The sequence below is a fragment of the Tiliqua scincoides genome, chromosome 5 (genome assembly GCF_035046505.1).
Source record: "Tiliqua scincoides isolate rTilSci1 chromosome 5, rTilSci1.hap2, whole genome shotgun sequence".
Lineage (NCBI taxonomy): Eukaryota > Metazoa > Chordata > Lepidosauria > Squamata > Scincidae > Tiliqua > Tiliqua scincoides.
The window spans coordinates 28,105,326-28,130,533 of NC_089825.1; the positions used below are offsets into that span (position 1 = coordinate 28,105,326).

Below are 25,208 nucleotides of genomic sequence, written 5' to 3' on the forward strand. Positions count from 1 at the left end.
CCCATTGCCAAAATTTTGGCCCAGTTTAGACACTGTAGTGAACCATGGTTAACATTATGGTAGTCTAAGGAAGCAGTGGGCAAAATGAAGGAAGAGTGAAAGTTTTAAGAATAAGCCATAGTTTTGTTATGTATGTTACATATAAACTTAGGGAACTGTGGTTTGTTAACTAACTACAGTTAGAAAAAACTGTTTTATCAAACCAGAATAAAATAAAATGGTTGATATTCTGGTTTGTTCTAAGTAAAACAAAGCACACGGCCCAATCCTATCCAATTTTCCAGGGCCGGTGCAGTGGTGCCAGTGGGGCGTACATTGCATCCTTTGGTGGGGAGACAGTCACAGAAGCCTCCACAAGGTAAGGGAACAAATGTTCCCTTACCTCAGTGGTATTCAAACTGGGGCGTCGCGACGTATGGGATGTAGCACATGCCCGATTGGCACAGCTGTGTCAGTGTTGGAAAGCTGGTTAGGATTTAGGCCTAAGTGTGAAGAGCCTCTTCTGATATTACTGAATGCATTTATTGTACATTTATCCTTCATTCTCAGTATAACACGTGGCATTCAGGCTTCATGATAAATGAATATAGTCTGATAATAGTAATTTACAGGGACTCCTAACCCTGGCCACTGCTCAGGCTGTGTAGGCAGCACAAAATGGTGACAGAAGCACCGCTGTGACCACCAAGGTCAAGTCGTGACCTAATTCTGGGTCCCAAGCCACTTGTTGAAGACCTTGGAGTTAAAAGAATGGGTCCTCCAAGGCCCTTTCTAGGCTCCTCCAAACACCCAATGATGTCATTAGAAAGGGGCCTCGAGACCACCATGTCTGCCCCGCTGCCTCTGGTCCAAATCGGAAGCAGTACAGCATTGACCACTTGAGTATTTATTTTATATTTACGTGGTTCTGTTCACTTTTTGGGTTGCTGGAAATATTTCTGAACTCTTTATATTTCCCACAAATGGGAACCCACAAATGAAATATTGTTTTGTTGCCCACAAAATGCCTTCGGGAGTGACTTTTTGAAGAAGAGATTTCACCAAAGACATAGCTAAATCTCACATTAGAGTAATTTTTATTTTGCACCTTTCCGCAGAAGGGTCCCAAGCAATAACTGGCAGAGAGCCAGCCCAATACATGAGCACCAGCGTACGCAGCCAGTACTTGCTCACCATGTGTATGTCAGATGTGGGTCTTGAGGTCAGGCTTCTTAACTAAGATAATGCAAATGACTATCTGTTGTGAGCATATCCATCTGCGGTTAACGGGATGTGCCATCACTATTCCAAATCTGGCTTGCATTAATTTTCCAAAATAAAAAACAGCCTTACTAGGCACAGAGTGAATGTTTTCAGGGCTCTAAATACAGCACACAGAGGTGTATAGGCAGAGCCGGTCTTATTCAGAATCAGACCATCTTGGTCAAGAGTTGTCTGGGAGCAGTTCTCCCCGGTTTCAGACAGAGATCTTTCCCAGCCCTACCAGGAAAGGTCTGAGATTGTACTTGGGAGCTTCTGTGCTGAGCTGCAGCTCTACCTCAACAGCATTTTCCTATTTTTTAAGAACAAAAGCACAGCCTTGCTGGATTAGCCCAAATGTTTATCTAACCAAGGATTGTTTTTTCCACAGTGACAAGCTAAGTACTTCTACTTAATTTGGGCTGTTTCTTCCCTACTGTTAAAAAATATACAGAAAAGTATATTGATTTTTTTTTTTTTTTTTTGAAGAATATTGGACAACCAGATCTCACTGGCCTGCATGAAAGGCTGCCATTGCTGCATGTGGCAACCACATGGTGTTCCTTCTCCTTCAAGATATTGATAGCAACTATTGTTCTATTAAGGGCACAATCCTAACGAACTTTCCATTACCGAGGTAAGGGCAGTGCAGCTCTAAGGGGAGGGAATAAGCCTGTCTTTAGCTTGAGTAGACCTCCATGACTACCACCCAACTGCAGGTCGTAGCACATGCCCGATTGGCACAGCTGTGTCAGTGTTGGAAAGTTGGTTAGGATTTAGGCCTAAGTGTGAAGAGCCTCTTCTGATATTACTGAATGCATTTATTGTACATTTATCCTTCATTCTCAGTATAACACGTGGCATTCAGGCTTCATGATAAATGAATAGAGTCTGATAATTCGGCAGTAGCAGGTTTTGTAAATTGGGATGCTGCTTGTATCAGGCAGGAAGATAACATGAAATTGACCATTCCAAAGAAATATTGACAAGGATGCCAAGGCAGATGCATACATCAAACTAAGGGAGGCCTGATTGTTGTGCATGCAGGTCTCCTTTCCTGGGACTTGTACTCAAGGCTTTCTCTTCTGAAATAAAATGATCAATAAAGGTTCCCTGAACTTCCCATTTCTCAGGGAAAGGGGGATCTCAGAAAGTATTTCAACATGAAAATAATTCAGAGAAGACAGAGGTGCTCCTGGTCAGAAAACTTTGGGTCAATTAATAGGATTCCTGATGATTCTGGATGGAGTACCACTTCCCTTGAAGGTTCACATTTGTAGTTTGGGGTTCTCCTGCATTTGAACCCAGATGCTCAGGAATATATTTTTTTTCTAACTTTTGATGGTGTACCAACTGTGCCCATTTCTCAATAAGTGACGTCTGGCTATGGTGACACATCTTTGGTGTACTGTCTGGCGTTGGACTTACCAGGACAGAGGTGCAGAGGAGGCAAAGCAGATGGCACAAGACAGTCCTGCTTGAGTTAGGGGCGGATCCAAGGGAGGGCCATGGGTGCATGCCCCCCCAACTGTCTGCCCACAGGAGAGCAGAAGGGCGTCTGCCAAGCTGGAGAGCAAAATGGGCACCAGGAGAATGCCCAGTGGGCAGGTGCCAACAAAATTGACTGGAATAGGAGCTCAGGTCTACCCAGCTGGTAGCCCTGGGCTCCAAATCCAGGCAGGAGCCCAGGTCTACCCAGCCGGTAGACCTGGGCTCCAAGTCTAGATGGGAGCCCAGGTCTACCCAGCAGATAGATCTGGGCTCCAAGTCTGGGTCTACCCACCCAGAAAACCTTTGCCACAGAAGCCATTAAGTTCAATTCGGAACCCAGCTCTACCCACCTGGTTGACCTGGGCTCTAGAGTTGGTAGTGCTCATGTCACCCCCCCCCCAAACACAAGCATGGGATCTACTCCTGGCCCAAGTAGAGAAAGTGAGAGAGCAGCCCGGCAAAGGAGTGATGAGGGACCAATGACAATTTGCCACTGATGGCAGAGAAATGACAAAAGCATCCTCTAACAGGCCGGCCATCTTGAACCAATCCCAGGTCAGGAAGTGCAGGCCCTGCCGGCATCTGTGTGTGTGTCTGGCCTATTGGCAGGTGCTCAGGCCAAACCACTCTGGCATGGCTGCTTGTAGTGGCCTGTGGGGCTTGGAGGAGACCTGAGTGACCTGGGCTCCTGAGAGGGGGCTGAGGCTGCTCAGGCAAGCAGAGATCAATCATGGGGAGGGGAGAGCTGGGGCAAGAAAGGGGGCAGGATCTAGAAGGAGAGATGCCAGCAGAATCAGAACAAGTACATAAGGGAAAGGCCAAGGAAGCGCAGGAGAGCTGAGGGCTAGGTGGCCAGAGGAAGTGGCAAACAAATGTATCCTTTTATATACCCCTTTGTTAATAGCAACCAAGTTCATGATAAAATGCTTTCAGGTTCCACAAATTAACAGGGTGGTTTGACAAAGTATGCTGACTGGTTTAAATGGACAAATTAGCTACACAGCCCAGAGCCGCTTTGCACCATAATTTCAAGGATGATTTCTTCTGAAGGTGACTCCTGTTTCTTAAATGTTGACTTTAAAGGAGCATGTGTAAAAGGCCTACTAAACTTACCACACAATCCTATGCATGTCTACTCAGAAGTAAGTCCCATTGAGTTCAGTGGGACCTACTCCCAGGAAAATGTGTATAGGACAGGCCTATATATATGCTGTGGTATTGGCACTGACAAACTTTTCTTTTTGTAAACCAAGTTTTACTGATGTTGGGGAAGGTCATACAAGTTTGCAGTATATCACAGGTACTTTGGATGAGTTTGATCTCTGATAACTTCAAAAACAGAATATAAAAGTAAAAATGGTTTGTGTCTGAAATGAGAGTATGAAAGGTTGGTTAGGGTTTTGCTGTTTTGTAAATGGAAATCTTTAAATAAAATAGTTATTTTATAAGATTACTTGACACTCAGTGCTCAGGTATTGAGTTTGTGAACCAGTCCTACGGTATGAACAGGTCTGAGTTTTCAAAGAATGATGGATCAAAGGAATAGAGGTTTCAGAATATTACTTAAGGATTATTTTCCCAGAGGGAAACAAAAGAGGGAGACTTACCATTGAAATAAGACCTTTTTGTTTGTTCTCTACTCTTTTTTCATTCCAGTCTTCTGTGATGTCTGTCTGCTTTGCCCGCTTTCATCCCAACCTGGTTGTTGGGGGGACCTATTCTGGCCAAATTGTGCTGTGGGATAATCGCAGTCACAGGAGAACACCTGTTCAGCGTACACCCCTTTCTGCTGCTGCTCACACGGTAAGGATCAAGTTGGTCTCCTTAATCTGATACAATAGCAGGATCTTTGCAGTGTAGTTTTGTTGTGCTTTTTTAAAACAACAACAACAAGGAGGTGGGATACAAAAACTGACAGATTATGGGATACAATTGGTACTTGTACTGTGTTTCAGATCCTATGAAAATACAGCTGTCTGGTCCTTTCCTGGGAAACTGAAATTGACAAAGCATTGAATATGGTGAAAAGTAGCACCCTGCTGTCAAAAGGCGATCCATCAAACATGCTTTGCACAACTGGGATCTTTAGTACAAGGTTGAGTTAAATTGGTTGCAAAGTCCCTGAATGTGCAAGTTGTGATCTAAACATTGAGACAAGTGTAAAAAAATGTTTATTCTGGCAATAGTATACATGGCCATTGATCCAAGAGGGATATTTTGCTTCATATTTCTGGCATCAGAAGTCTTACTGCACATGAGTCATACACACCTTGGAGTTAGATCAATTTCATAAATCCAGTGATGGCATTCTATTTTTCACCAGTCACCAAGCTACAATACTCAACAAGATTCTTTTGAGTGGACGACCTGGAGCCCAATCCTATCCATTTCCTCCTGCTGATGCAGTGGCACCAAAATCGTTACCACTGCATCCTGTTGTGGGCAGTCATGGAGGTCTCCTCTGAGTAAAAGGACATGTGTGCCTCCACAGTGCAGAGAGATCTACTGTAAAACAGTCAGCACTAGAAGAATGCTAGTTCTGCCAGTGAGGCAGCCCAATAGGATTGGGCTGTTAGTAACACGGAAAGTTATTGTAGACTGTGAAGATCACTGACAGTGTTGATCTAATGCAAAAGAAATGGATTCCACTTTTCTCCACCTGCTTATTACCTGCCATCTACTTGAACATATCTACACCTCTACAGAATAATACATTAACACTTGGAATATCATTGCACCATTGCACAGAAAAATACTTTGCATTAAAATGTATAAGAACACAGAAGGTGAATTCTATTCATTTCAAAGTATCTTTTCTATGCATATTGGCTATCAGATTCAGACTACTAGGATGATACTAGGAGATAAAGGTTAAAGGAATTATACACATTCCAATCGCTTAACCCTTATCTGGTTCACACAACCATTTAGTACTGTCAAGATGAGCTTATTTTTTTCTATGAACTTATGCAAGATGATTAGCTGCCCAATCCTGAGCTGCCCAGGGCACGCGGCTGCAGTGGCGCTAAGAACGGCTCCCACTGCACCCTGCACGCCTCAGCCTGCCGCGGACTTTTGTCCCCTTCTCCCAGGTAAGGGAAGCAGCCCCACAATGGGCTAGGTAAAGACGTTCATGTAGGGCGCCAAGCCCCACACGATGGGTAAGGTACCCCGCAATGGGTAAGGTAAAGGTGTTCGTGTAGGGCGCCATGCCTCACACAAACGCCTTGGATCCAGTGGAGTAGAGCTCCCCCGGACCTGCCTCCCTCCCCCTGGCACGCCTCCCACCTGTTCTTTCTCCACCCCGTGCCTTCCCATCATGCCTCCTCCCTACCCTCCCTTTGCCCTCTGCCTGCCTCCCCCCTCCCCGGAACACCTCCTGCCCACCCCCCATCCCCGCCCCCGCTTACTGTGCCGTGGCTCAGCGGTCCATGAGACTGCCAAGCAGCAGAGGACAGGCACCCACCCAGCACTAGCCCAGTGCCAGCCAGTGCTGGGCTAGCACAGGTGCTAGCCTGGCTGTAAGCCTTACAGATGTGCCTTATGGCACGTTTGCGACAGTCTGCTCCGGTGGAAAGCCGGAGTGCTGAGCTCAGGATTGGGCTCTAGGCCTTGTGAATGTTTCAATGCATTGTTTGATTGTGATTCCGAATGTTCTGGAGAATGTTCAAAACATGGGTTGGACCAGTTCTATGAGAGTATATGTTGCTCAATATGCATGCTTAAACTGTAATTTTACAGTCTATAGGAAAACAGGAATTACTCTCTCCATCTGTGCCCCCCATCTCCAACATAAAAATACATTCCATGTTGCCACTAACCACTGCCTTTCAAATTTCCTGAGCTTATCCGTTCGTATTGGTGCCAGGATTCACAAGGAAAGGGAGTCCCACCACACATTACTCACTAATTTCCTTTCACACCCACTACACATCTGCATTTGGGATAACAGGAAATTTTAATTAAGGAAAAAACCCTCTAGCATGATGATTTCATTTTCAAAATAAATAAAAGCAAGATGGCATCTTTCTCCTGGGAAAGGAAGGAGCCCAGTTAGATTCGCTGCAAAGTACAGTTGCCTTCCTCCCCCCACCTCCCACTCTTGCATTTGAAACATCCTTTTTGATTCTGTAGTGAGACTTATAGCTTGTGAAATTGACAACTGACAGCTCTTATTAAAGCCAGGCTCTGCACAGGAAAGTGCGGTGAGAAAAACAGGGAGCCATCCTCATGCTACTGAATGGTGCCCCACCTATCTGAACTTTGCCCTCTTTCGTCTCCGCAATTCACAGCTTAAGGGAACTATATTACCTGCCTGTATAAGCACCATAGTGAGGAGGGCAGATGTCTAATATACAAAGAGATGAGCTGATTTGAGTCTCCAATTCACATATAGAATATAACAGGCCTGTTTTGACTGGTGGATTATGTCAGAATGCCAGACACAAGGGAGAGCACCAAGATGCAGGTATCTTCCTGTCTTGTTCACTCCCTGGGGCATTTGGTGGGCCACTGTGAGATACAGGAAGCTGGACTAGAAGGGCCTATGGCCTGATCCAGCAGGGCTGTTCTTATGACTCTATGCACTTAGTGCAGACGCAATGGCATATGAAGGGTGTAAATCTATAGTATCAGAACTGAATTACCCAATATTTGCTTGTGTGCACATAGAAGCAGCCTTCTTGTATGCTGTCTTCCATGTACCCAACCATAACATGCCATATGAAAATATAAGGTGGACTTTTAAAAACCATGGTTTAAGAGAGTAGTTCCATTCCATACGAACCTATCTAAACCTTATTCTTCATCTGAGCCCCCCCCCCATCTCCCGATCATCAGAAGTTATGCAGGCGGTGATCAGAGAAGGAGGGTGTCCTCAGTTGTGATGCCTCAGATATAGACTACCCCAACACTACCCCAAGAATCTCACCTGGGAGCAGCTTCGCAGCCAGAGGTGGTACAGTTTCTCCAACACCTCAGAATTCTACCACCTTATTGTACTGCATGTGTAGGCCAAGGATGGCTTAGGTTTGTGCTAATATACCCCAGGGTTTGACTTCTTGTAAAAACATATAGTAAATGAGAATAAAATAGAGCCTAAATTTAAATGGAGCAGACCACAAACTTGGGAGGGGCTTCTAGTCATGGCTCAACGCCCAGCTCTTCTCATTGTAGAAAAGAATTCTTGGTCCATTTAATTCTAGAATAACATGATAGACTGGTACAGTTAATTCAGGTTAACTTTAACTTTAACAAAAATAAGAGCAAAAATTGGCTCATGATTAAGAATTAATGGATTTGTTTTCATTTTTTCCAATGAAGAGTGTTTGGAAATATTTTGTACAGTGGCCAAACTGTGTCAAAGTTGGCAATTTGTTGTAGTTTTTCTTTCTTTCTTTGTGCAGCAATTTTCTTCACAAAGCCTACATATTTTTGTCCCATTTGAAGCTTTTTCTGGTTATAATTTTCAGCATCAAAAACTATCAATACCATGATAACCATGTGGGTGAAATTTCCTCTGTTTAATTCAGCACGTTCACAGCAATAATCTTCTTGGCCAGTTTATATTGTTGTAAAATGAAGCTTTAAAAGCATTTTTTAAAAATCTCATCATGTGCATTCACGCTTTTGGCAAAACAAGAAAGTTTTAGGCCTAACTGGCCAATAAAGGAGATCTGGGCATTGTGTGGCAACCTCACTGCCCCCACCCCATGTAAATAACATCTGAGACAGTTGGAAACATGCTTTTGAAAAACATTAGTAGACACGCTCTGATTTCTGGCCTTTTGTGTGTTTTCAGCACCCTGTATACTGTGTAAATGTCGTCGGAACACAAAATGCGCACAACCTCATTACAGTTTCCACAGATGGCAAAATGTGCTCCTGGAGTCTGGATATGCTCTCAACTCCACAGGTGGGTTTGTTTTCACCTGCACAAGAAAAAAGCGCAAGGACGTATTTAATGGAATAGTGTTCCCTAAAAGCCAAAACCTCACATCCTATACAGACTAAAACCCATGGATGCACTTGAAAGAGTCCAGCTTGCTTCCAGCAGTTGGCTTTTCTTAGAGCCAAAACCCATTTCCTCTGCCACAAATCATATAATTATTGTAATGCGCTAATATGCAGGTCAGTTTTAAGTGAAAATGAAACAATCCATTTTAAAGCACAGGTAATCAAGCAAGTCTCCTGTTGTAAATATCACACTCTGTAGTGTTACTGAGCCAATATAGACCAGATTTAAATGTGGCAATGAAACTCATCACAGAAACTGTGTTTTTCATCTGCATCCAATGGTTAAATGAAACAACCCCTATCAAAAATGTGACAAATGTATTTCCCTCTTAATGCTACTTTTTGCTCTCACATTTATGTTGTTATTTTAGTACAAATCACTGGGTTCAGACAGCATTCACCCAAGTGTTCTTAACAAACTCTGATGTGAAATTATTTATCTTCTAACAAAAATACATAACTTGCTCTTTAAAATGCTCAATGCCAGATGACTGGAAGGTAGTCATTGAGACACTGATTGTATTAATCAAAGGGATACAGGAAATTACAAGTAGTCATCTTAACATCTATTCTGGGTAAACTGGTCAGAAGCATAATTAGGGATAAAATTGTAAAGTATGTAGAAGAACAAGACATTCTGAAGAAGAATCAGCTTCTGCAAAGGTAAGACTTGTTTCAATAACCTTCTAGAGTTCTTTGAGTGTTGGCCAGCATGTGGATGATGATTCAGGGCACAGTCCTAACCAACTTTCTTGCACTGATCTAGCTGCAAGGCCGCCTCAAGGTATTGAGATAATGAGGTATTAGAAATATACCTTACCTTAAGGAGGCCCCCTTGTTTGCCTCCCCACTACAGGATGCAGTGCATACCACATTGACACAGCTATGTCAGTGCTGGAGAGTTGGTTAGCATTGTGCCCTCAGTTGACAAGTGGACTTGGACTTTGAAAAAGTTTTTGACCTGTCCCTCATGAAAGGCTCTTGAGTAAAGTTAGCAGTCATGGAATAAAAGGACAGATCTTTATCTGGATTGGTAACTGGTTACAAAAAAGAAGAAGCAAAAAACAGGAATCAGAGAGTAGGAATATATGGGCAGTTTTCAGAGTGGACAGAAGGAAGATGTGGAGTACCCCAAGGATCTTCATTAGGGTTAGTGCTTTTTAACTTGTTTGGTAATGATCTGAAGTTAGGGGAAAACAGTGAGGAGACCAAATTTGCAGATGACATCAAATGATTCAGGGTGGTAAAAACCCAAGCAGATTGTGAAGTGCTCCATACCAAAAGAATGGGCAAATGTAGCTCATTGTCATAAGTGTAAAGTGATGTTCATTAGGGCAAAAAAACTCACATGTAGGATGATGGAGTCTGAGCTGTTAATGATGAACTAAGAAAACAATTTTTGGATTGTGGTAGATAGTTCAATGAAAAAATTAACCCAGTATGCATGAGTATCCACTGTGCAAATGCTTTGCTAGGGGCTTTTAGGAAAGGAATTGAAGGTACAGTAATAATACAATGTTCCTACAGTATGGCCACATTTGGACTACTGTGTACAATTCTGGCCATTGAACCCCAGGAAGAGTATTGTAGAGCTTGAAAAAATGCAAAATAGGGCAACCAAAATAATCTGAGGCTATAGCACTTTTCTTACAAAGGAAGACTGCATTTGAGACTTTTTAGCTTGGAAAAAGAAGGTGATTCAGGCTGAAATCCTATAATGTGTATAGGATTTCCTTGGAGTAAGACCCATTAAACTTGGAGTAAACCTTCTTTGGAGTAAGGCCCATTAAACATAATTTCCATAAATTTCATCCAGTGAAATTTATGTGCAGTAGATTTGGAATGAACAAAGGAGGCGGTACTTCATGTACTTATAGCATGTAATTAGTCTTTAGGATTTGTTGCCCTAAAATGTAGTGATGGTCATTAGCTTGGGTGTCTTTAAGAGGGAAGGACAGGTCTATCAATGGCTACTAGTTGTGATTTCCATGCACTGCTTCCCGGTTAGTGACAGCATGCCTCTGGATACAAATTCCAGGGAAGCAGTGGTGGGAGAGTCGTATGCTTTTCCTTCCTGCTTGTAGGCTTCCCTCATGCAGCTGGTGGCACACTGGGGAAAACAGAATGCTGAACTAGATGGGCCTTGGGTATCTTGGGTCCCAGTATCTTGGGTCCAAGATATTAATAAATGGATTGTATCCAAATAAAGTTAATCATGACTAAGAGTCATTGAAATTAATTGTTGTTGGGTTAGTCACAAGTAATTTGTTTCACTGATTTCAGTGTGTTTAATCAAGATTCAGTTTACTTGAATGCAACTGTTACCCTGCACATGCCCAATCTCGTCTGATCTTGGAAGTTAAGCAGGGTCAGGCCTGGTTAGTACTTGGATGGGAGACCGCCTGGGAATACCAGGTGCTGTAGGTTTGCACCATAGTCTTTTGAGACTGAAGGTTGCCAACCAATCACCAACCCCATGAACTTACTAACTAAGGTTAAAACTGTATGGACTTATAACTTGAAAATAATAATTTTCCAACCACTAGGGAATGGCTTTTGTTTTGTTTTTTTCAAACACAAAAGGAGATGGGTAAGTAGCGCCAGATTCTGCTGTTGGCAAGCATTGTATTCTGCCGATCTGATTTTTTTCTGATCTACAAACAGTATTGTTGTCTAGTCCACCACGGCATCCAGCTCAAGCCCTCAGGCAACTGATCACAGGGTGCCTAGGCAAACACTCTAGCCCTCTTATGGTCAAGGTTCATAGGAGCTCCATCTAGCTCTGGCAGCACTTCCCCAAAACCAAACGCTTCATCTGTATAAGTTGACTCAAACTTGTTTCATTTTTAGCTACATTTAGGCTCCTTTTTCTTTCAGTAAAATATAGGGAGAAAAAAGAAGTCAACATATGATTCACATGCAGTGCCAGCCCAAGACCTCCTGGCACTTGAGGCTGTGTACCAAATGCTGGCCCCCTTATCTGGTGATGTGCCAGCTTGTGCTCCTCGAACACTGTAGCCCACCACTGTCTTCTTCTCCACACTTTTCCTTTTCCAATCCAGGAAGTGGTAGGAAGAGGATCAGTGGAAGCAAATTGGTAGATAGAAGTGGGTGCCTCCTAGCAGTCTTCTGCCTGATGGGGAGGCCCTGTTCATGTGTCCATGGCCCTGTATGTGTCACATCTACACTTTACCTTTTTCATGGTGCCACTTTATATATACACTTGTGGAAAAAGACCTGCATTGACAACTATAGAGAAAATTGATCTATTTCTACTTATAACACATCCAGAGAGCAACTGAACAATACTTCTGGTCTGTTTTCTAGGAGAGTATGGAACTTGCATACAATAAATCCAAGTCAGTGGCAGTTACTGGGATGGCTTTTCCAACGGGAGATGTCAATAATTTTGTTGTCGGAAGTGAAGAGGGCACAGTCTACACAGCTTGCCGTCATGGAAGGTGATTAAACAAACAAATGCATTTTGTTTATATGACATAGCTCGTATATATCTATATATCAATGTACGTACTGTAAAGGCCAAAATGTGATTATTTTTCCCTTTAAAGCAGCAAGGATCTCAGACTGTAATAAAGGCAGTGGCGCTCAGCAAAGTGTAACCTCCTTGCATCATTTCCATGATCAAAATTGTACACACACACACCCTGTGTAAGCTTCCACAAGCAGTGCTGTGGTGGAAAATGCAGGAATCTTGTCATAGCGACATTTGTTAATTTTCAGTAAAGCTAATAGCATGTTGGGGGAGCAATTTAGAAGTGAAGAAGCAGTAGAAGGATTTGCTGCCTCTCTCCCCAAGCACTGCAGTTGTGAACAGAATCAGATTCCCACCTCACAGGTACTTTGAACTTACCCAGATTCTGAAATCCATTCAGACTCCTTTATCACATCTGTTTGGGCCTCAACTAAATCTTGCCCCCACTTTTCCCCTTCATGATTAATAGCAACTTCAAAGCAGGTGACTTAATTTAGGAAATCAGTACAGGAGGAAAGGGCTGATTCTAACTGGGTGGAATCTTGGCTACAACTGGTGAATCTTGGAGTTCTGTTAGCATTCAGGTTCCTGAAGCCTGGATTCTGTCCACACCTGTCCACACGCACGTAAAAACAGACTGAACAGAGGACTTGCTAAGTGAGGTTTGCTGCTGAAAATGGTTGTCCCCCTTTTGAGTTCCCTCTCCCCTCTTATAACCATCATATTGAGCATTGCCCAACCCTGTTCCACTCCATGTTACTGACTGCCATGTGTGTGTAGGAGGAAATGGACAATGTGGTACTGTCATGACAAGGGTAAGTGTATCTTAACATTAATCGGAGAAGATGGAGATCTTGTCATGGGGCTGCCATTTTGAGCTCCAGCACCATGTTGAACATAGGCTCATGCTCTGCCCTAAGTTGATGAAAGATGAAGAGTTAGCTGTCAGTGTAACAGAACATTTTGTTCTTTCTGCTAGCAGGCTCTGTGAAAGTGGAGCCTTTGGATGCTCTTAAAAGGAAGTTCAGTTCCTCCTGTTTGTTGAAATGAGTATGAATGATTCTGTTTTAACTGTTTCATTGTGGTTGCCACTTACAAAAAAAATAAACCCTCAGCTTTTCAGATGTGCCAGTTGTGAATTAATACTTTCACTTTAATGTGTTTTAGTTTTACATAGATTAATTTATTAGCCTCATTATATGTAATCTTACCAGAAACATCAATTTGTTATCATTATATTGCCATTATCAATTACCCTTTTTGTTTTTAAGGAGTCAAACACTACTTTATTATGTTCTTTTGAGTGTCTAGTGTGCAGATGCACTGAGTGGCAAAGTGGGAGGAGGACAGGGTAGGATTGGGTCTCTACTCGCAGGCAGTGGGAAACCCCTAAGGTATGTGGAAATATGTTGGTTTAAAAGAATTTGCTTCTAAGAGCCGGTTTGGTGCCTATATGCTTCTTTTTCTTTGTTAAAAGTAAGCTGCAGGAAGTGGGGAAGGGATGGGGGATGGGAATGATCTGGACCATGGTGAAGGTAGGCATTTACCGTTTCTACCACTATGTTCCTGGTCACACACAGCTTCTGTTTCTCTATTTGACTTTATTTGAGGAGCTAGCAGCTGTGGGGGTTGATGTAATCCATATTGGAACCAAGTTAGTGTTTCTCTTACCCCCATCATGGACCTGATCTAGAGCTGGCCCTGATCCAGTTTTTAAATGTTATTTTTAATAATATTGTGCTAAACATTGACAGTTAGAATTGGAAAAGAATAAAATAGAAATATAACAACTAAATAAATGGAGGGAAAAAAACATGCAAGGGCCACAGTTTACATTTATTGTAAACAAGTAACAACACAAGAAACCTCCAGATTTCTAAGGGGTTCCCAGGAATGAGCTTTCTGCTGCCAGAACTGGGAATAATGGTGAAGAGAAGCAAGTGGCTTTGCTGCTGCTAGGTACTTTTCAGGAAAGAATGTACCCTCTGATTTACAGCCCCCTTAAACTGCTTGCATTGACGAGGGAATTCTTTCCTGCTAATGATAGGGCGTAGGGTGCAGTAGATAGTTGGCCTGAAAATACATTGGCCATGTTGCAAGTATTCTATGAACCTAGATCATCCCATAATGAACCCCTAAATGAAAAACTACACCAATTTCTTTCTTTCTTTCTTTCTTTCTTTCTTTCTTTCTTTCTTTCTTTCTTTCTTTCTTTCTTTCTTTCTTTCTTTCTTTCTTTCTTTCTACAAATAGTGAATTTTTTTAAAGTGAAATATTTATTTGCAGCAATGTGGTTAAAAGTAGGGGAAGAATATGCATTTATTATGCCATGTGCTTGGGCTTCATTGCAGTAATGTATAGGGACTGGGCCAAATGTAATTGAAGTGGTTTACCAGCAGCATAATCAGAATGGTCTGTAGTGGCTTCAGCCGTACAACTAGGACACTTGTTCTGCTACAGATACCATGGCATACAGAACCTGACAAAGGTATGCCTGCTGCTGAGTTTCCAGGCTGAGGTGTTGTGGCACTATGGACTGGAAGAGCTATAGAATGCTGAAAAGAGGATCAGCGACCCTAGTGTCTTCATTTCCTTGTCCCTAGTTGTTCACATGGCAACTTCTGTGTTGCACTTGGTCTAACAAGGATTAAGAAATATGAGTTGTGCCCTTACCCAGGACCATTGATCTGTCTTATGAACACTAGATCTGACTTGCTGGATCACAGAGTTAGACATGGTAGAACAGTGAGGGTGACACCTGAGACAAAGGACATTTTTTGGTATTGGATGTTTCCTGAAGGTATTTATCTGTTTTTCTACAGTAAAGCAGGCATTGGTGAAATCTTTGAAGGCCATCAGGGTCCTGTCACAGGAATCAATTGCCATATGGCAGTGGGCCCAATTGACTTCTCACATCTCTTTGTCACATCTTCATTTGATTGGACTGTCAAGCTGTGGACCACAAAGGTAAGATATGGGAGTGGGGAAGCTTGTTTGACTGCCTATCCTATTTTGCTAGCAATACAATGGCCCAGATCAGGTTTAATGCTAAACCATTTCTTACATTGGATGTTTGGGCTTTAAAAGAAGAATAGCTGATGTCTACTACAGCTGAATTAGGACTCATTTCTCAGTCTCTGTTGCTGGATATTTAGTTGTTTTTAGTCATGTTTTGCTAGCCACTGCCTTGGGATCATATGAGATGAAAGGTGGGATAAAAAAGCAAACAACAAGTTTAATAAATCTTAATTTTAATAATAATAATAAATAAATAAATAAATAAATAAATAAATAAATAACTTTATTTTTTACCCCGCCTTTCTCCCCGAAGGGACACAAGGCGGCTTACAACAGGTTAAAACAGATTAAAAACATAATTTAAAACAAATTAAAACATATTAACACATCATAAAAAAAACAGCACTCAGATAAAAAAAAAATAGTCAGGTTGAAAGAGCATAGAGCAGCAGCAAATCATAAAAGAATCAGGCCTGTAAAAAATATTAAAAGATGTTAAAAAGATGTTAAAAAGGCCAGGAACTCAGAAGGCTTGTTTAAACAGAAGGGTCTTCAGGCCTCGCCGAAAAGTCTCAATAGAGGGAGCCATTCTTAAGTCAAGGGGAAGTCCAAAGGAGTCTTAAGTCCAAAGGAGTCTGTCCACATCCTCAGGCTGTACAAGCTGAAAAGAATCCTACAACACTGGACACACAGTTGCCAAGGGGACATCATCAGACATTGTCAATGTGGCATCCAAGTTGTGACGATACGATCGATTATTAATTTTAATAAATCTTACAACGCAATCCTATGCAGAACAGTGAATGAAGAGATGTGCCCCAACCATATATAACTAAAGAAGTAGGATTTTATTCAGAAGCCTGTAACAAGCATTGAATATGCCCATGTTTTGAAAGGAAGGTGATTTATAGTGATGGCTTTTTAACATCAGAGATGCAGAGATGTGCCAGTTAAAGCAAAGATACTTCCTGGGACTGAGCCATAAGATCACAGAACACCATGAAAGCAGAACTGGGATGTAGACAAGTGGCAAGAGATATCCTGGTAGGATGAATCTGTTGAGCCTTATATTTATTTAGGTATTAGTGCTTTGAACATGTAAATTATTTTCTAAAGGCCACCTGTTCATCAGGGATTATTAACCAGTGTGAAGGTGCCGCAATGCCAGCACTGCTTCTCATGCTCAGGGAAAATTAAATCATACCACATGAAGACGAGCAGGTCTGAGTCTCTCAGATTTTCATCAAAACATCCCATTATTCTGCTATAAATAATCTGAGATATGGTTTCAAAAGAGGTGCATGGTTCTTGGTATACTCTGCAGGAGTGAAGAGAATTCCAGCTGGATCTTTTTCTGCTTCTTTTCATTAGGTAGAAAAAAGCAGAAAAGTTCTCAGGGTTTGGGTTCGGAAATGAATATGGGGAGTACTAAGCTCCTCACTGCAGAGGAAAGGTGTCACGGTCTAGTGTCTCTCTGACTGATATTACACACTTCTGGTTCACTGGCCAAACACCCCCAGTGAGTCAGAAATGCATATTCCCAATTTGTTCCTGTGTATCCTACTATCTCAAGGGCCTTAATACTCCAAGGGAGAGCAGACTACAATTCCTATGCAAATAGGCAAAACACTGAGTACAAGTTCTTGCAGACATTGCCTGTGCTGGAGTCTGCAAAGCCATCGGGATCTGATTGGGAAGGGTGGGCAGGGAGGCTGTTGGCTTCCCTGGAGCCCACATGATGTCCTCACCTGTTGGATGACTGCCTGTAGGAAGCAAAGACAAACACAGAGTAATAAGGAATAGACAGCAATCTCAGTAACTATTTGGATGTACTTTTCTGCTGTTTTTCCCTTCCTCGGGAGTACCAAAGAGTTCCTCTTCTATGCATCAGCTTTTTCATTGGTACAGCATTTTTCTGGCATTGGAGGTGTGTCCATCACCTGAACGGGGTTAGAATTTATCATATGATTCTGCCTTTTTACTCCCATGTCATGCCCCCCACCTCCTCCCCATTTTGGCCCTTCCACTAGTGGAGTTGTGTCAGTGTATGAACTATATCTAAGTTACACTGGAGCAGCATTTTTCTTAGGTTATGCCAGTGTCTGTAGTGCATCTGTCAGCACTTCTATGTCAGTGGGGCTGTCATTGTCCTGGTATATGTGGTGGTACACCAACATAGCTCAAGGACAGGATTTGGCCTTAAGAGAATCAAACTTATTAAAAGACTCTCATAGCCTTAGGTTACCATATTTTGTCATTTTTCAACCCATACCCTTTTGCCACAGATTGTCACATCTTTGCTACTTTCCTCCTCTCCTGTTTGATATACTTTAAGAATGGCTCCTGTTTTTTAATTGTTTGTGCAATTATTTAATAGCACAGATGAGTCCTGGTATGCTTGTACTCTCATATGTGGTTTCCTGCTATGTGGTCAGGGATAGTGGGATCAGCAGGAAGCTGTGCCTTTAATCTTTTCCCTCCTCTCAAGTCAATTTCCTCTGCCTCCCACTTGCACCATCTTGGTCCAGGAGCTAGGATATAATATCTTCTTGTTTTCTTAATCTATCTTTGTGGTCCTCCAACCTGCTGCATTTCTCTGATCTGTCTAGTGCACAGTAAACTAACATAAACTGAATTTTTAAGACAAAGGCTTTGGAGTTTAGGTGGTGAAATTGCTCTGGCTCATTTCCCACCAAGCAGACCCAAGTTGCTCTTACTGGTGCACACCAACTTTTCCCTGCAAAGTGAACTCCCCTAAGCTGGCCATTCCTAAATTCCGGCATGCTTTCTTTGCCACACCTGCTAGCATTTGCTAGCAAGAAGTTAAAATGGGAAAGGGAAGCAGTTAAGCTCAAATAGCATACTCTGACTACCTCCCTTGGTTTTAATGTGCCAGTTAGGCAGCATGACTTATTTCATGCCATTTCAGCTGCTTCTTGCATTGGAGAGGTAGAGCAGCAGTGCCACAGCTTCCAAAAGAACTCATTGTTCTTTTAAATTTATCAAAACAGGTGGTGATGTATGTATTTACTTATCTCATTGGTAGGCAATTTATTTTTAAAAGTGTAGCCTTGCTAATGATTTATATTTGCTTTTGGTGATGATGTTGCAGTTTTCAATACTTGCAGTGTTATTGATTAGTTGCTAAAGTTATGAGTCATCTTTTGGTCTGGCAAACCCAAAAGGCAGCTGGTTATGAGCTGACTTCACTATTGTTTGTCTTCTTAATAGAGAGAGAGAGAGCATACCAATTGATATAAGTAAGCTGCAAGATGATGTAAGTTTCAGTTGCAAGAGAGACCAGAGCTGAATTTCTGCATTTAGCACTACACTTTTGTTTGTTGCTGTTATATACCACCTTTCTCAATAAGCTCAGGGTGGTTTACACAGGCAAGGTGAGCCTAAATCCATTTTTTCAATGAGATTTTTACAAGTATTATTTTATATGAAAATCTCATAGAATCTCCATTTCTCCAGGTTTCCCTTTCATGGTGCAGTCATTATCTTGGCTACTGGCTTTTGCCCTTTCCAAATTGTCACAAGCAGCTGCAAGCAAGCTTCAGACCAGTTTCTCAAAGATGTTATCTGGTTTGGTTTTTTTTGCCTGCTGACTCCATACTCCACTCCTGCGCACAGACACACCAGCAACCTCTTGGTCTCCCATCCAAGCAACCAATCCTGCTTAGATTTTTCAAGCAAAGTGACAGCTCAAACACCAAACCAGACTTCTGCCCTTTATAGTCCACCTTTCTTCCATCATGGAAATCAAGACAGTCTCCTAACCAGCCACTAACCAGATCAGACCTGCTTAGCTTTACCAAGGTGGCTGTATGACAAGCACTCAGACCATGCCCTGGAATCCAGAAATCATTTTACACACCTTGTTTGCTAAAAGGTCATCCACAGTCTTTTCCACAACCTCCTGCACCCTGCTGAACTGTACTGATGAGGAAGCAAAAAGCAGTGTTGAAAAACTATTGTTTTTGCAGTCCCTGCTAATTAATCATCCAGGGCTAAGCTAGACTGTATCATCAGCCGCACATAGTAAGGCGGCAAGACAGAAGTGGCATAGAGCATTCTTAGTCTGCCTTGGACTGAAAACCACATGGCCATACCTCAGTGAGACGACTGGTATGAACGTGAGCGTGGGTGGCATAATCTGGTTTATAAGTTATACACAATTCAGAAAAGAAATTCCATCTCCCTTTGCAGAGTGAATGTTGCAGCAGAAGTTGGGAGACGAGCAAGACTTTCTTGCAGACCTCAAACAAATTATCTTCACCCCCCACCCCGAAGAGCATTGCTGAAAAATATCTGTAGCATTCTGTTCCCAGTCTACTTGCAGATTTGGCCCAATTTTAAAAGTTAGTGGCAACTGCAAGTAAGAGCACTTCCAGGCGCTGCTAAGCAAGGGATGCTTGTAGTTCTTGCAGGGAGGGGCCATCGCTCAGTGGTAGAGCAAATGCAGACTTGCAGGCTCCTCTGGGTCATACCAGTCCACAGATTGGCAGGAGCCAGTGTGGGGTGAGCATGGGATGCATAGCCTGTGTGGCTGGTTTCCTGCAATGACGACAGGGCTGCCTTCTCACAGAACCCAGCCAGGAGTTTAGGAAGAAGCTATCTAGAAATACACCAATCCGGTTTGTGTAGCCAGTGACCTGTGGAAAGCAAGAGTCACCTCTAGGTAACCTGACAGAAATGCAGTACTTAGATTTTTTTTCTTTCTCTTCTCATGCCTCAGATTGCTGACACAGGCAATATAGGGAAGGTGTTTGTGGGCTAGTAACTTGGTGGGATATATTTACATGGCTCTCCTCCTCTGCACTCAAATGTGTGTTGCTGCCCCAACATGTATAAAGCTAAATATCTTCTTTAACCTTTTCCAAGAAGAGATAATATTTTTTTATCTTAGAAATGATGTTTTGGTTGTATACAAAAAAAGAGCATACAAAAGGCATACTAATCATTCCAGGGAACTATGCTAATGCAGTTGCAGAATATTCAGTATACTGGCTTTCATGGAAATATTTTTGTGTGTTGCACAAGTTCAGCTTCTTGAGTTTTGTCCAGAAGCAAGGCATTGAATGAATTTTCTTCAGAGCTCAATTTTGCTGTCAAGAAGCCAAACTGACTCAGAGGAATGGGTGGAGCTGCTTGTTCAGACAGGAGTTTTACTTTTTGCCCTTTACCTCTGGAGCCAGAGGTCTGGCTCTCATCCAGCTGAATGAGGAGAAGATTATGGTCTTTCTCTAGGTAATTTGAAGGAGCAAAACCAAAGTGAAGTCAGGTGATCTCCAGCCGGCTCTGAGTTATTCCACAATGTTCCTCTTGATTCTGCTTATCTGTTCCACCGTAACCAGAGTTAGATTAATAAATAAATAAAGCTGGCACACCAGTTTTGGTGCATGAGCAAATTGGGGCTCATTCCACAGAAGATGAATTGTATGAGGTACATAATTATGACCCTGAGCCAAAATGGTGACCATGTTTTGTGAACATTTTTGGCCCTGCAGAACATACTTTGCCACTTCAGTAGTTTTATGAACTTCCTTGTGAAGGGTTTAAAAACTATTTACCTGGGGCGGGGGGACAGTATTGGGGAGATAGTCCCAAGACACTGAAGAAAAAAAGATGTCCTTATCAAAATATGACTTAAATAGGCCTTCCATAAATAAATGGACATTACAAGTTAAAAACCTCGCGTGAGTCCTAGTCTTGTAGCCTGTGGAAAGGCAATATAGATGTCTTCTAAATAAATTTACAAAGATTGCATGAACTGCAGAGAGGTGAATATATAATATTCTTGAATACATTGAAATATGAGGCAAACTCTTAATTGACGGATATTTTTAATAATTAATAATTAATTAACTTAATTTAATCCTTTAATTTAATATCTTTAAATTCCCAGCAGATAGATAGCCCAGTTCTATCTTTGTGACTCTTATTTATGGCCCAATTTTCTGGGCGCGTTATGTGCATTCTGCCAGCATAACACACTTTGCACATGTCACAAACACAACACCGCAAGAGCACGTGGTCTTGCCACCGCTGCAAATGGCCTGCAGTTGGGTCTGTGTGAAGATGAACCGAGGACACCTGCCGGTACATATAACGCTGTGCAGGGGTCAGGAGGGAGGTGGGAGGGTAGAATGAAGTGGGGGTGGGTGGAACAAGGAGAAGAGGGGCGTTGTGAAGAGTGGGTTGTGCCCAGGAAGGGGGTGGGTTTGGTGGCTGCAGCACCTGACAAATCCTAACCCCCTTCCCAGGCCTGATCCACCTTCATGGGTCAATGCAGACATGTACCAGTGCTATCGGGACTTAACCTGGGACAAGGGAACAAATGTTCCTTTACATCGAGGAGATCTCAACATGCCAAAACCCATCCATGGAATACAGCGGATGCTGCATACAGTGGATGCTACATCACCACTTGGGGAGTTATTGTGGATTGGTCTGTTAAGCTCCTACAATCTCTCCTGTCTCCAGCCATTACAAGAAAAGAAGATAATGGAAAGGAGCATAAGCAGAGTTTTGGAGACGCTGGCAAAGATTGGAGAGATGTTCCATCAAAGAGATGATCCAGAAGAGATGATCCAGACCCTCTTTGGTGGGTCTCTCTCTAGGAACCCTTCCTGCTGTCTTATCATCTTTTTTTCTGATCATAGGCACAGGTATACTAGTAGAGAAGACCCAACATTTCACACTTTAAGGGTTATTTCATCCACACCTCCCCTTTGTTCTAGTATGTTTCTTGAGAGGCCAGTTGAGACATTACACTTGAACGCAGTCAAAAAATACTAGGTACATCTTCAAAAGAGGACTGCCTCTTCTCAGCGAATGTTATCTTGTGCCACTCAGCTTCTCTAACTGAAGCCATCTGACAACAGATAGGAGGTTCTTCAGCAGTTCACAGAATCCCACATCTTTTGATCATCGTTGCTGAACTTTGGTTCACAGAACTCTGTCTTTGGTATCTCAAGTCTGAATGAGTACATCTCAAACTCAGGCTTCCTCAAAGGCCCACAAAGCCAACAGTGGATTACAGAGCTAGGTTAACAGGGGGGAGTACATTCCCATTGCTGAAGCAACTGGACTAACTTGCCTCATCTTTTTCCAGTTCTTCGTAGTTGACTAGTTAGGAGAAGGTAGATGCAGAGCCCACTGAAAGCAGTGCAGTGTAGTGGGATAGTAATAATGATATTTATTGTACAGCCCTCTCAAAGCACTTGGGATATATTAACCCTTCCAATATTCCTCTAAGGCAGCAGCTCCCAAACTATTGGGACCTATTGGTTTTGATGGGTCCTGTAGCAGCCGAGCAGAGCTTCCAATAAAAAAGATCAGATAACTGCCTCAAGCCCTGAGGCTATTCAAAAATCAGATAGCTGATTTGCAAGGAGTTGAACTCCTGCTGAAGTTTTTGAGCCTTTGTAAAGATGGGAGATAAATTAGCATCTTTGTTCCTGGTTCCTAAGTAAATAGGGTTACATTCCTATCCACACTTACCTAGGAGTAAGCCCCACTGCTTATAATGGGACCTCTGAGTAGATATGCATAGGATTGGGCTCTAGGTAAGTAAGTAACAATCCAATGTTACACCAACAGTCCAGGTGTGCACCTGGATGCAGATGCCTTGGATCAGTTGCCTGGGGACCATGGGTGTGTGCTCTCCCTTTCAAAACAGTGGCAGCAAATGGGCGCAAACAATTTCATTTTGCAAATGAAATACTGCACATTTCATGTGCAATGGCAATGAATGTAGTGAAAATCAGACCTCCTATAAATCCAGCACAGCGCTGCTATGAAATAATAAAATGTAAGTAGATTTTTTTCAGTTCTGATCAGCCCTAGAGGCCAAGTCTGCTGCCAAATATACATTTGTGGAAAGGCTGCTTTAGACAAAGGAAGCTGGGAATGAAGCAGAAGATTTAGCCTTCAGCTGTAATTGTGAAACGACTTCTTCTAGAGAAGTCCCTTTGAAGTTAATGGGCTATCTTGCAGATGATGGCAAGAGGGTTGCAGACTGATGGTAGGTGCTTGTGTCTCATCTGCCTACAATGCTGCTATTAACAACCTCTCTACTCAAACCTCTCACTTAGGTGCAGCACCAAAATGTGTGATGTTGCTCTGATACTTCGTGTCTTATGCTCCACTGCGCATTTTAAAGCATTTTATGTGCTGGTGCAGCAAGTTCATTTATTCATTTGTATCCCTCTTTCTTCTTTTCTGAGGTACGCAGGACAGATTATAGAAAGGACAAATGAAACATAATAAGAGCCGTACCCATGACTCAGATATAATCAATGTCCCATAATATGTAAATAAGAAAATGACCGGTTTATGTGAAGATAAATGTCAGCCCGCGTCTATAGGCCTTTTGAAATAATATCATTTGGACCATTCTTCAGGAAGTTTCAATCAAAGGATCCAAGTGAGCCTATTTAGGGAGGGAATTCCACCACTCAGTGCTACCATCAAGAAGGTCTTGTTCAGGGACACTGTTGGTCTACAGATCTAATTGTGATGACACATGGCCCAAGCTCTGTCTCAAACACCTAACAGGCTAGTGTGACTCCTATGGGAGCCTGTGGTCCTTTTGTTAAGCTGAAGATTAGGCTTTTAACAGCTTGTCAAGAGGAAGCAAAACTAAGGGCTGAATCTGGTAATCTGTTCCAGGTTAGTTCCCCTCTTCCCCCAAACTGGCATAAGCATCATTGGGGCTGGTTCATCCATAAGGGCAACTGAGGCTGTTGCCCTAAGCAGCAGATTGATGGGGGATGCCCGCCTCTGCCTGTGCACTATGCTGCTGCTCTTCTTCTCTTTCTCCCTAAATTAGAAAAGGAAGAATAAATTAACCCTTGCTAATTGGGTAAGAGGCACTTTTTCAATTGGGTGTTCCTCTTTTATTTAGCAGGGCGAGAGTAACTGGCCCTCCTCACCCCAGCAGTGTCTTTTCTAGTGGCTGTCTGCTGGTGTTTTGCATCTTTTAGATTGTGAGCCCTTTTGGGACAGGGAGCCATTAGTTGTTTGATTTTTCTCTGTAAACCGCTTTGTGAACTTTGTTGAAAAGCGGTATATAAATGCTGTTAAGTTCACTTGACTGTTACCCTACCCTGGTCAGACTGGTTTCGTCATATGTTCTCATGCAGTAGTGGAGCACAGGTAGGAAGGTAGAAATGAAGGAGATTGATGAAAAATAATGTGATGGTAGCCAGAGATCCCAATACTTCTTGTTTATCTAAATGCTGAGACTAATAGCCAGTGCTACTTTTCTTGGCCAGAATCCATTCAATGGTGGCAGCTGGCCTCAGTGTACATGAATTAATGCAAAAGAGGACAGTGCTTCTGGTTATTGAATCAGGGCAGCACCTTGTAGCTTGGGCAACAGCACCTCTCCTTTGAGAATTTCACCACTCTTAGCTGTAGAAGGTTTCCAGTTATGGAGGAGTCAGAGAGAGAAAGGGGGAGAGAGAGAGGAGTTCACACATTGTAAACATTGCGACACCAGTGGTATGACTCATTTCTCAGCAGACTGCTTAAAACCGTTAAGGAGATTAACTAAATCACCAGTTTACCTGTCAATGTCAACTGCTCCCCCCCCCCCATCTCTAACACATCTTCAAATCTCTTTCAAAAGTCAGGTGTTGTCTGGCCTGAGGAATTCACAGTGTCTTTTCTTCCTCAGTATTTGGCATTTTCACAAGTGAGACTTAAACTGTTTATCTGTCACACCTCTCTTATACATGCTATCTCTCCTCAAAGAGCTCGGGGTAGCATGTATAGATTTTTAACACTTTGTTCTCACAGAACCCTGGGAAGTTGGAGAGATAGTGACTGTCCTAACAATACCAGTGAATTTACAGGGATTTGAACCCAGTTCTTCCTGGTCCAAGACCAACACTCTATTCATTATCTCACATCTGCATCAGTGGGTGTTGGTGGGTAGGAT

General features: G+C 42.5%; 1 protein-coding gene and 1 pseudogene across 2 annotated transcripts in view; both read left to right on the plus strand.

Moving 5' to 3' along the window:
- Positions 1 to 25,208, plus strand: part of DYNC1I1 (dynein cytoplasmic 1 intermediate chain 1) — a 251,207-nt gene that overhangs the window by 183,702 nt on the left and 42,297 nt on the right. For both annotated transcript variants that reach the window (XM_066627128.1, XM_066627126.1), the window contains exons 11-14: positions 4,387 to 4,533; positions 8,531 to 8,644; positions 12,073 to 12,206; positions 15,061 to 15,205. In XM_066627128.1, the coding sequence (XP_066483225.1) occupies positions 4,387 to 4,533; positions 8,531 to 8,644; positions 12,073 to 12,206; positions 15,061 to 15,205 (540 nt within the window). The remainder of the gene's footprint in view (positions 1 to 4,386; positions 4,534 to 8,530; positions 8,645 to 12,072; positions 12,207 to 15,060; positions 15,206 to 25,208) is intronic.
- LOC136654718 (5S ribosomal RNA) lies at positions 11,056 to 11,172 on the plus strand (annotated as a pseudogene).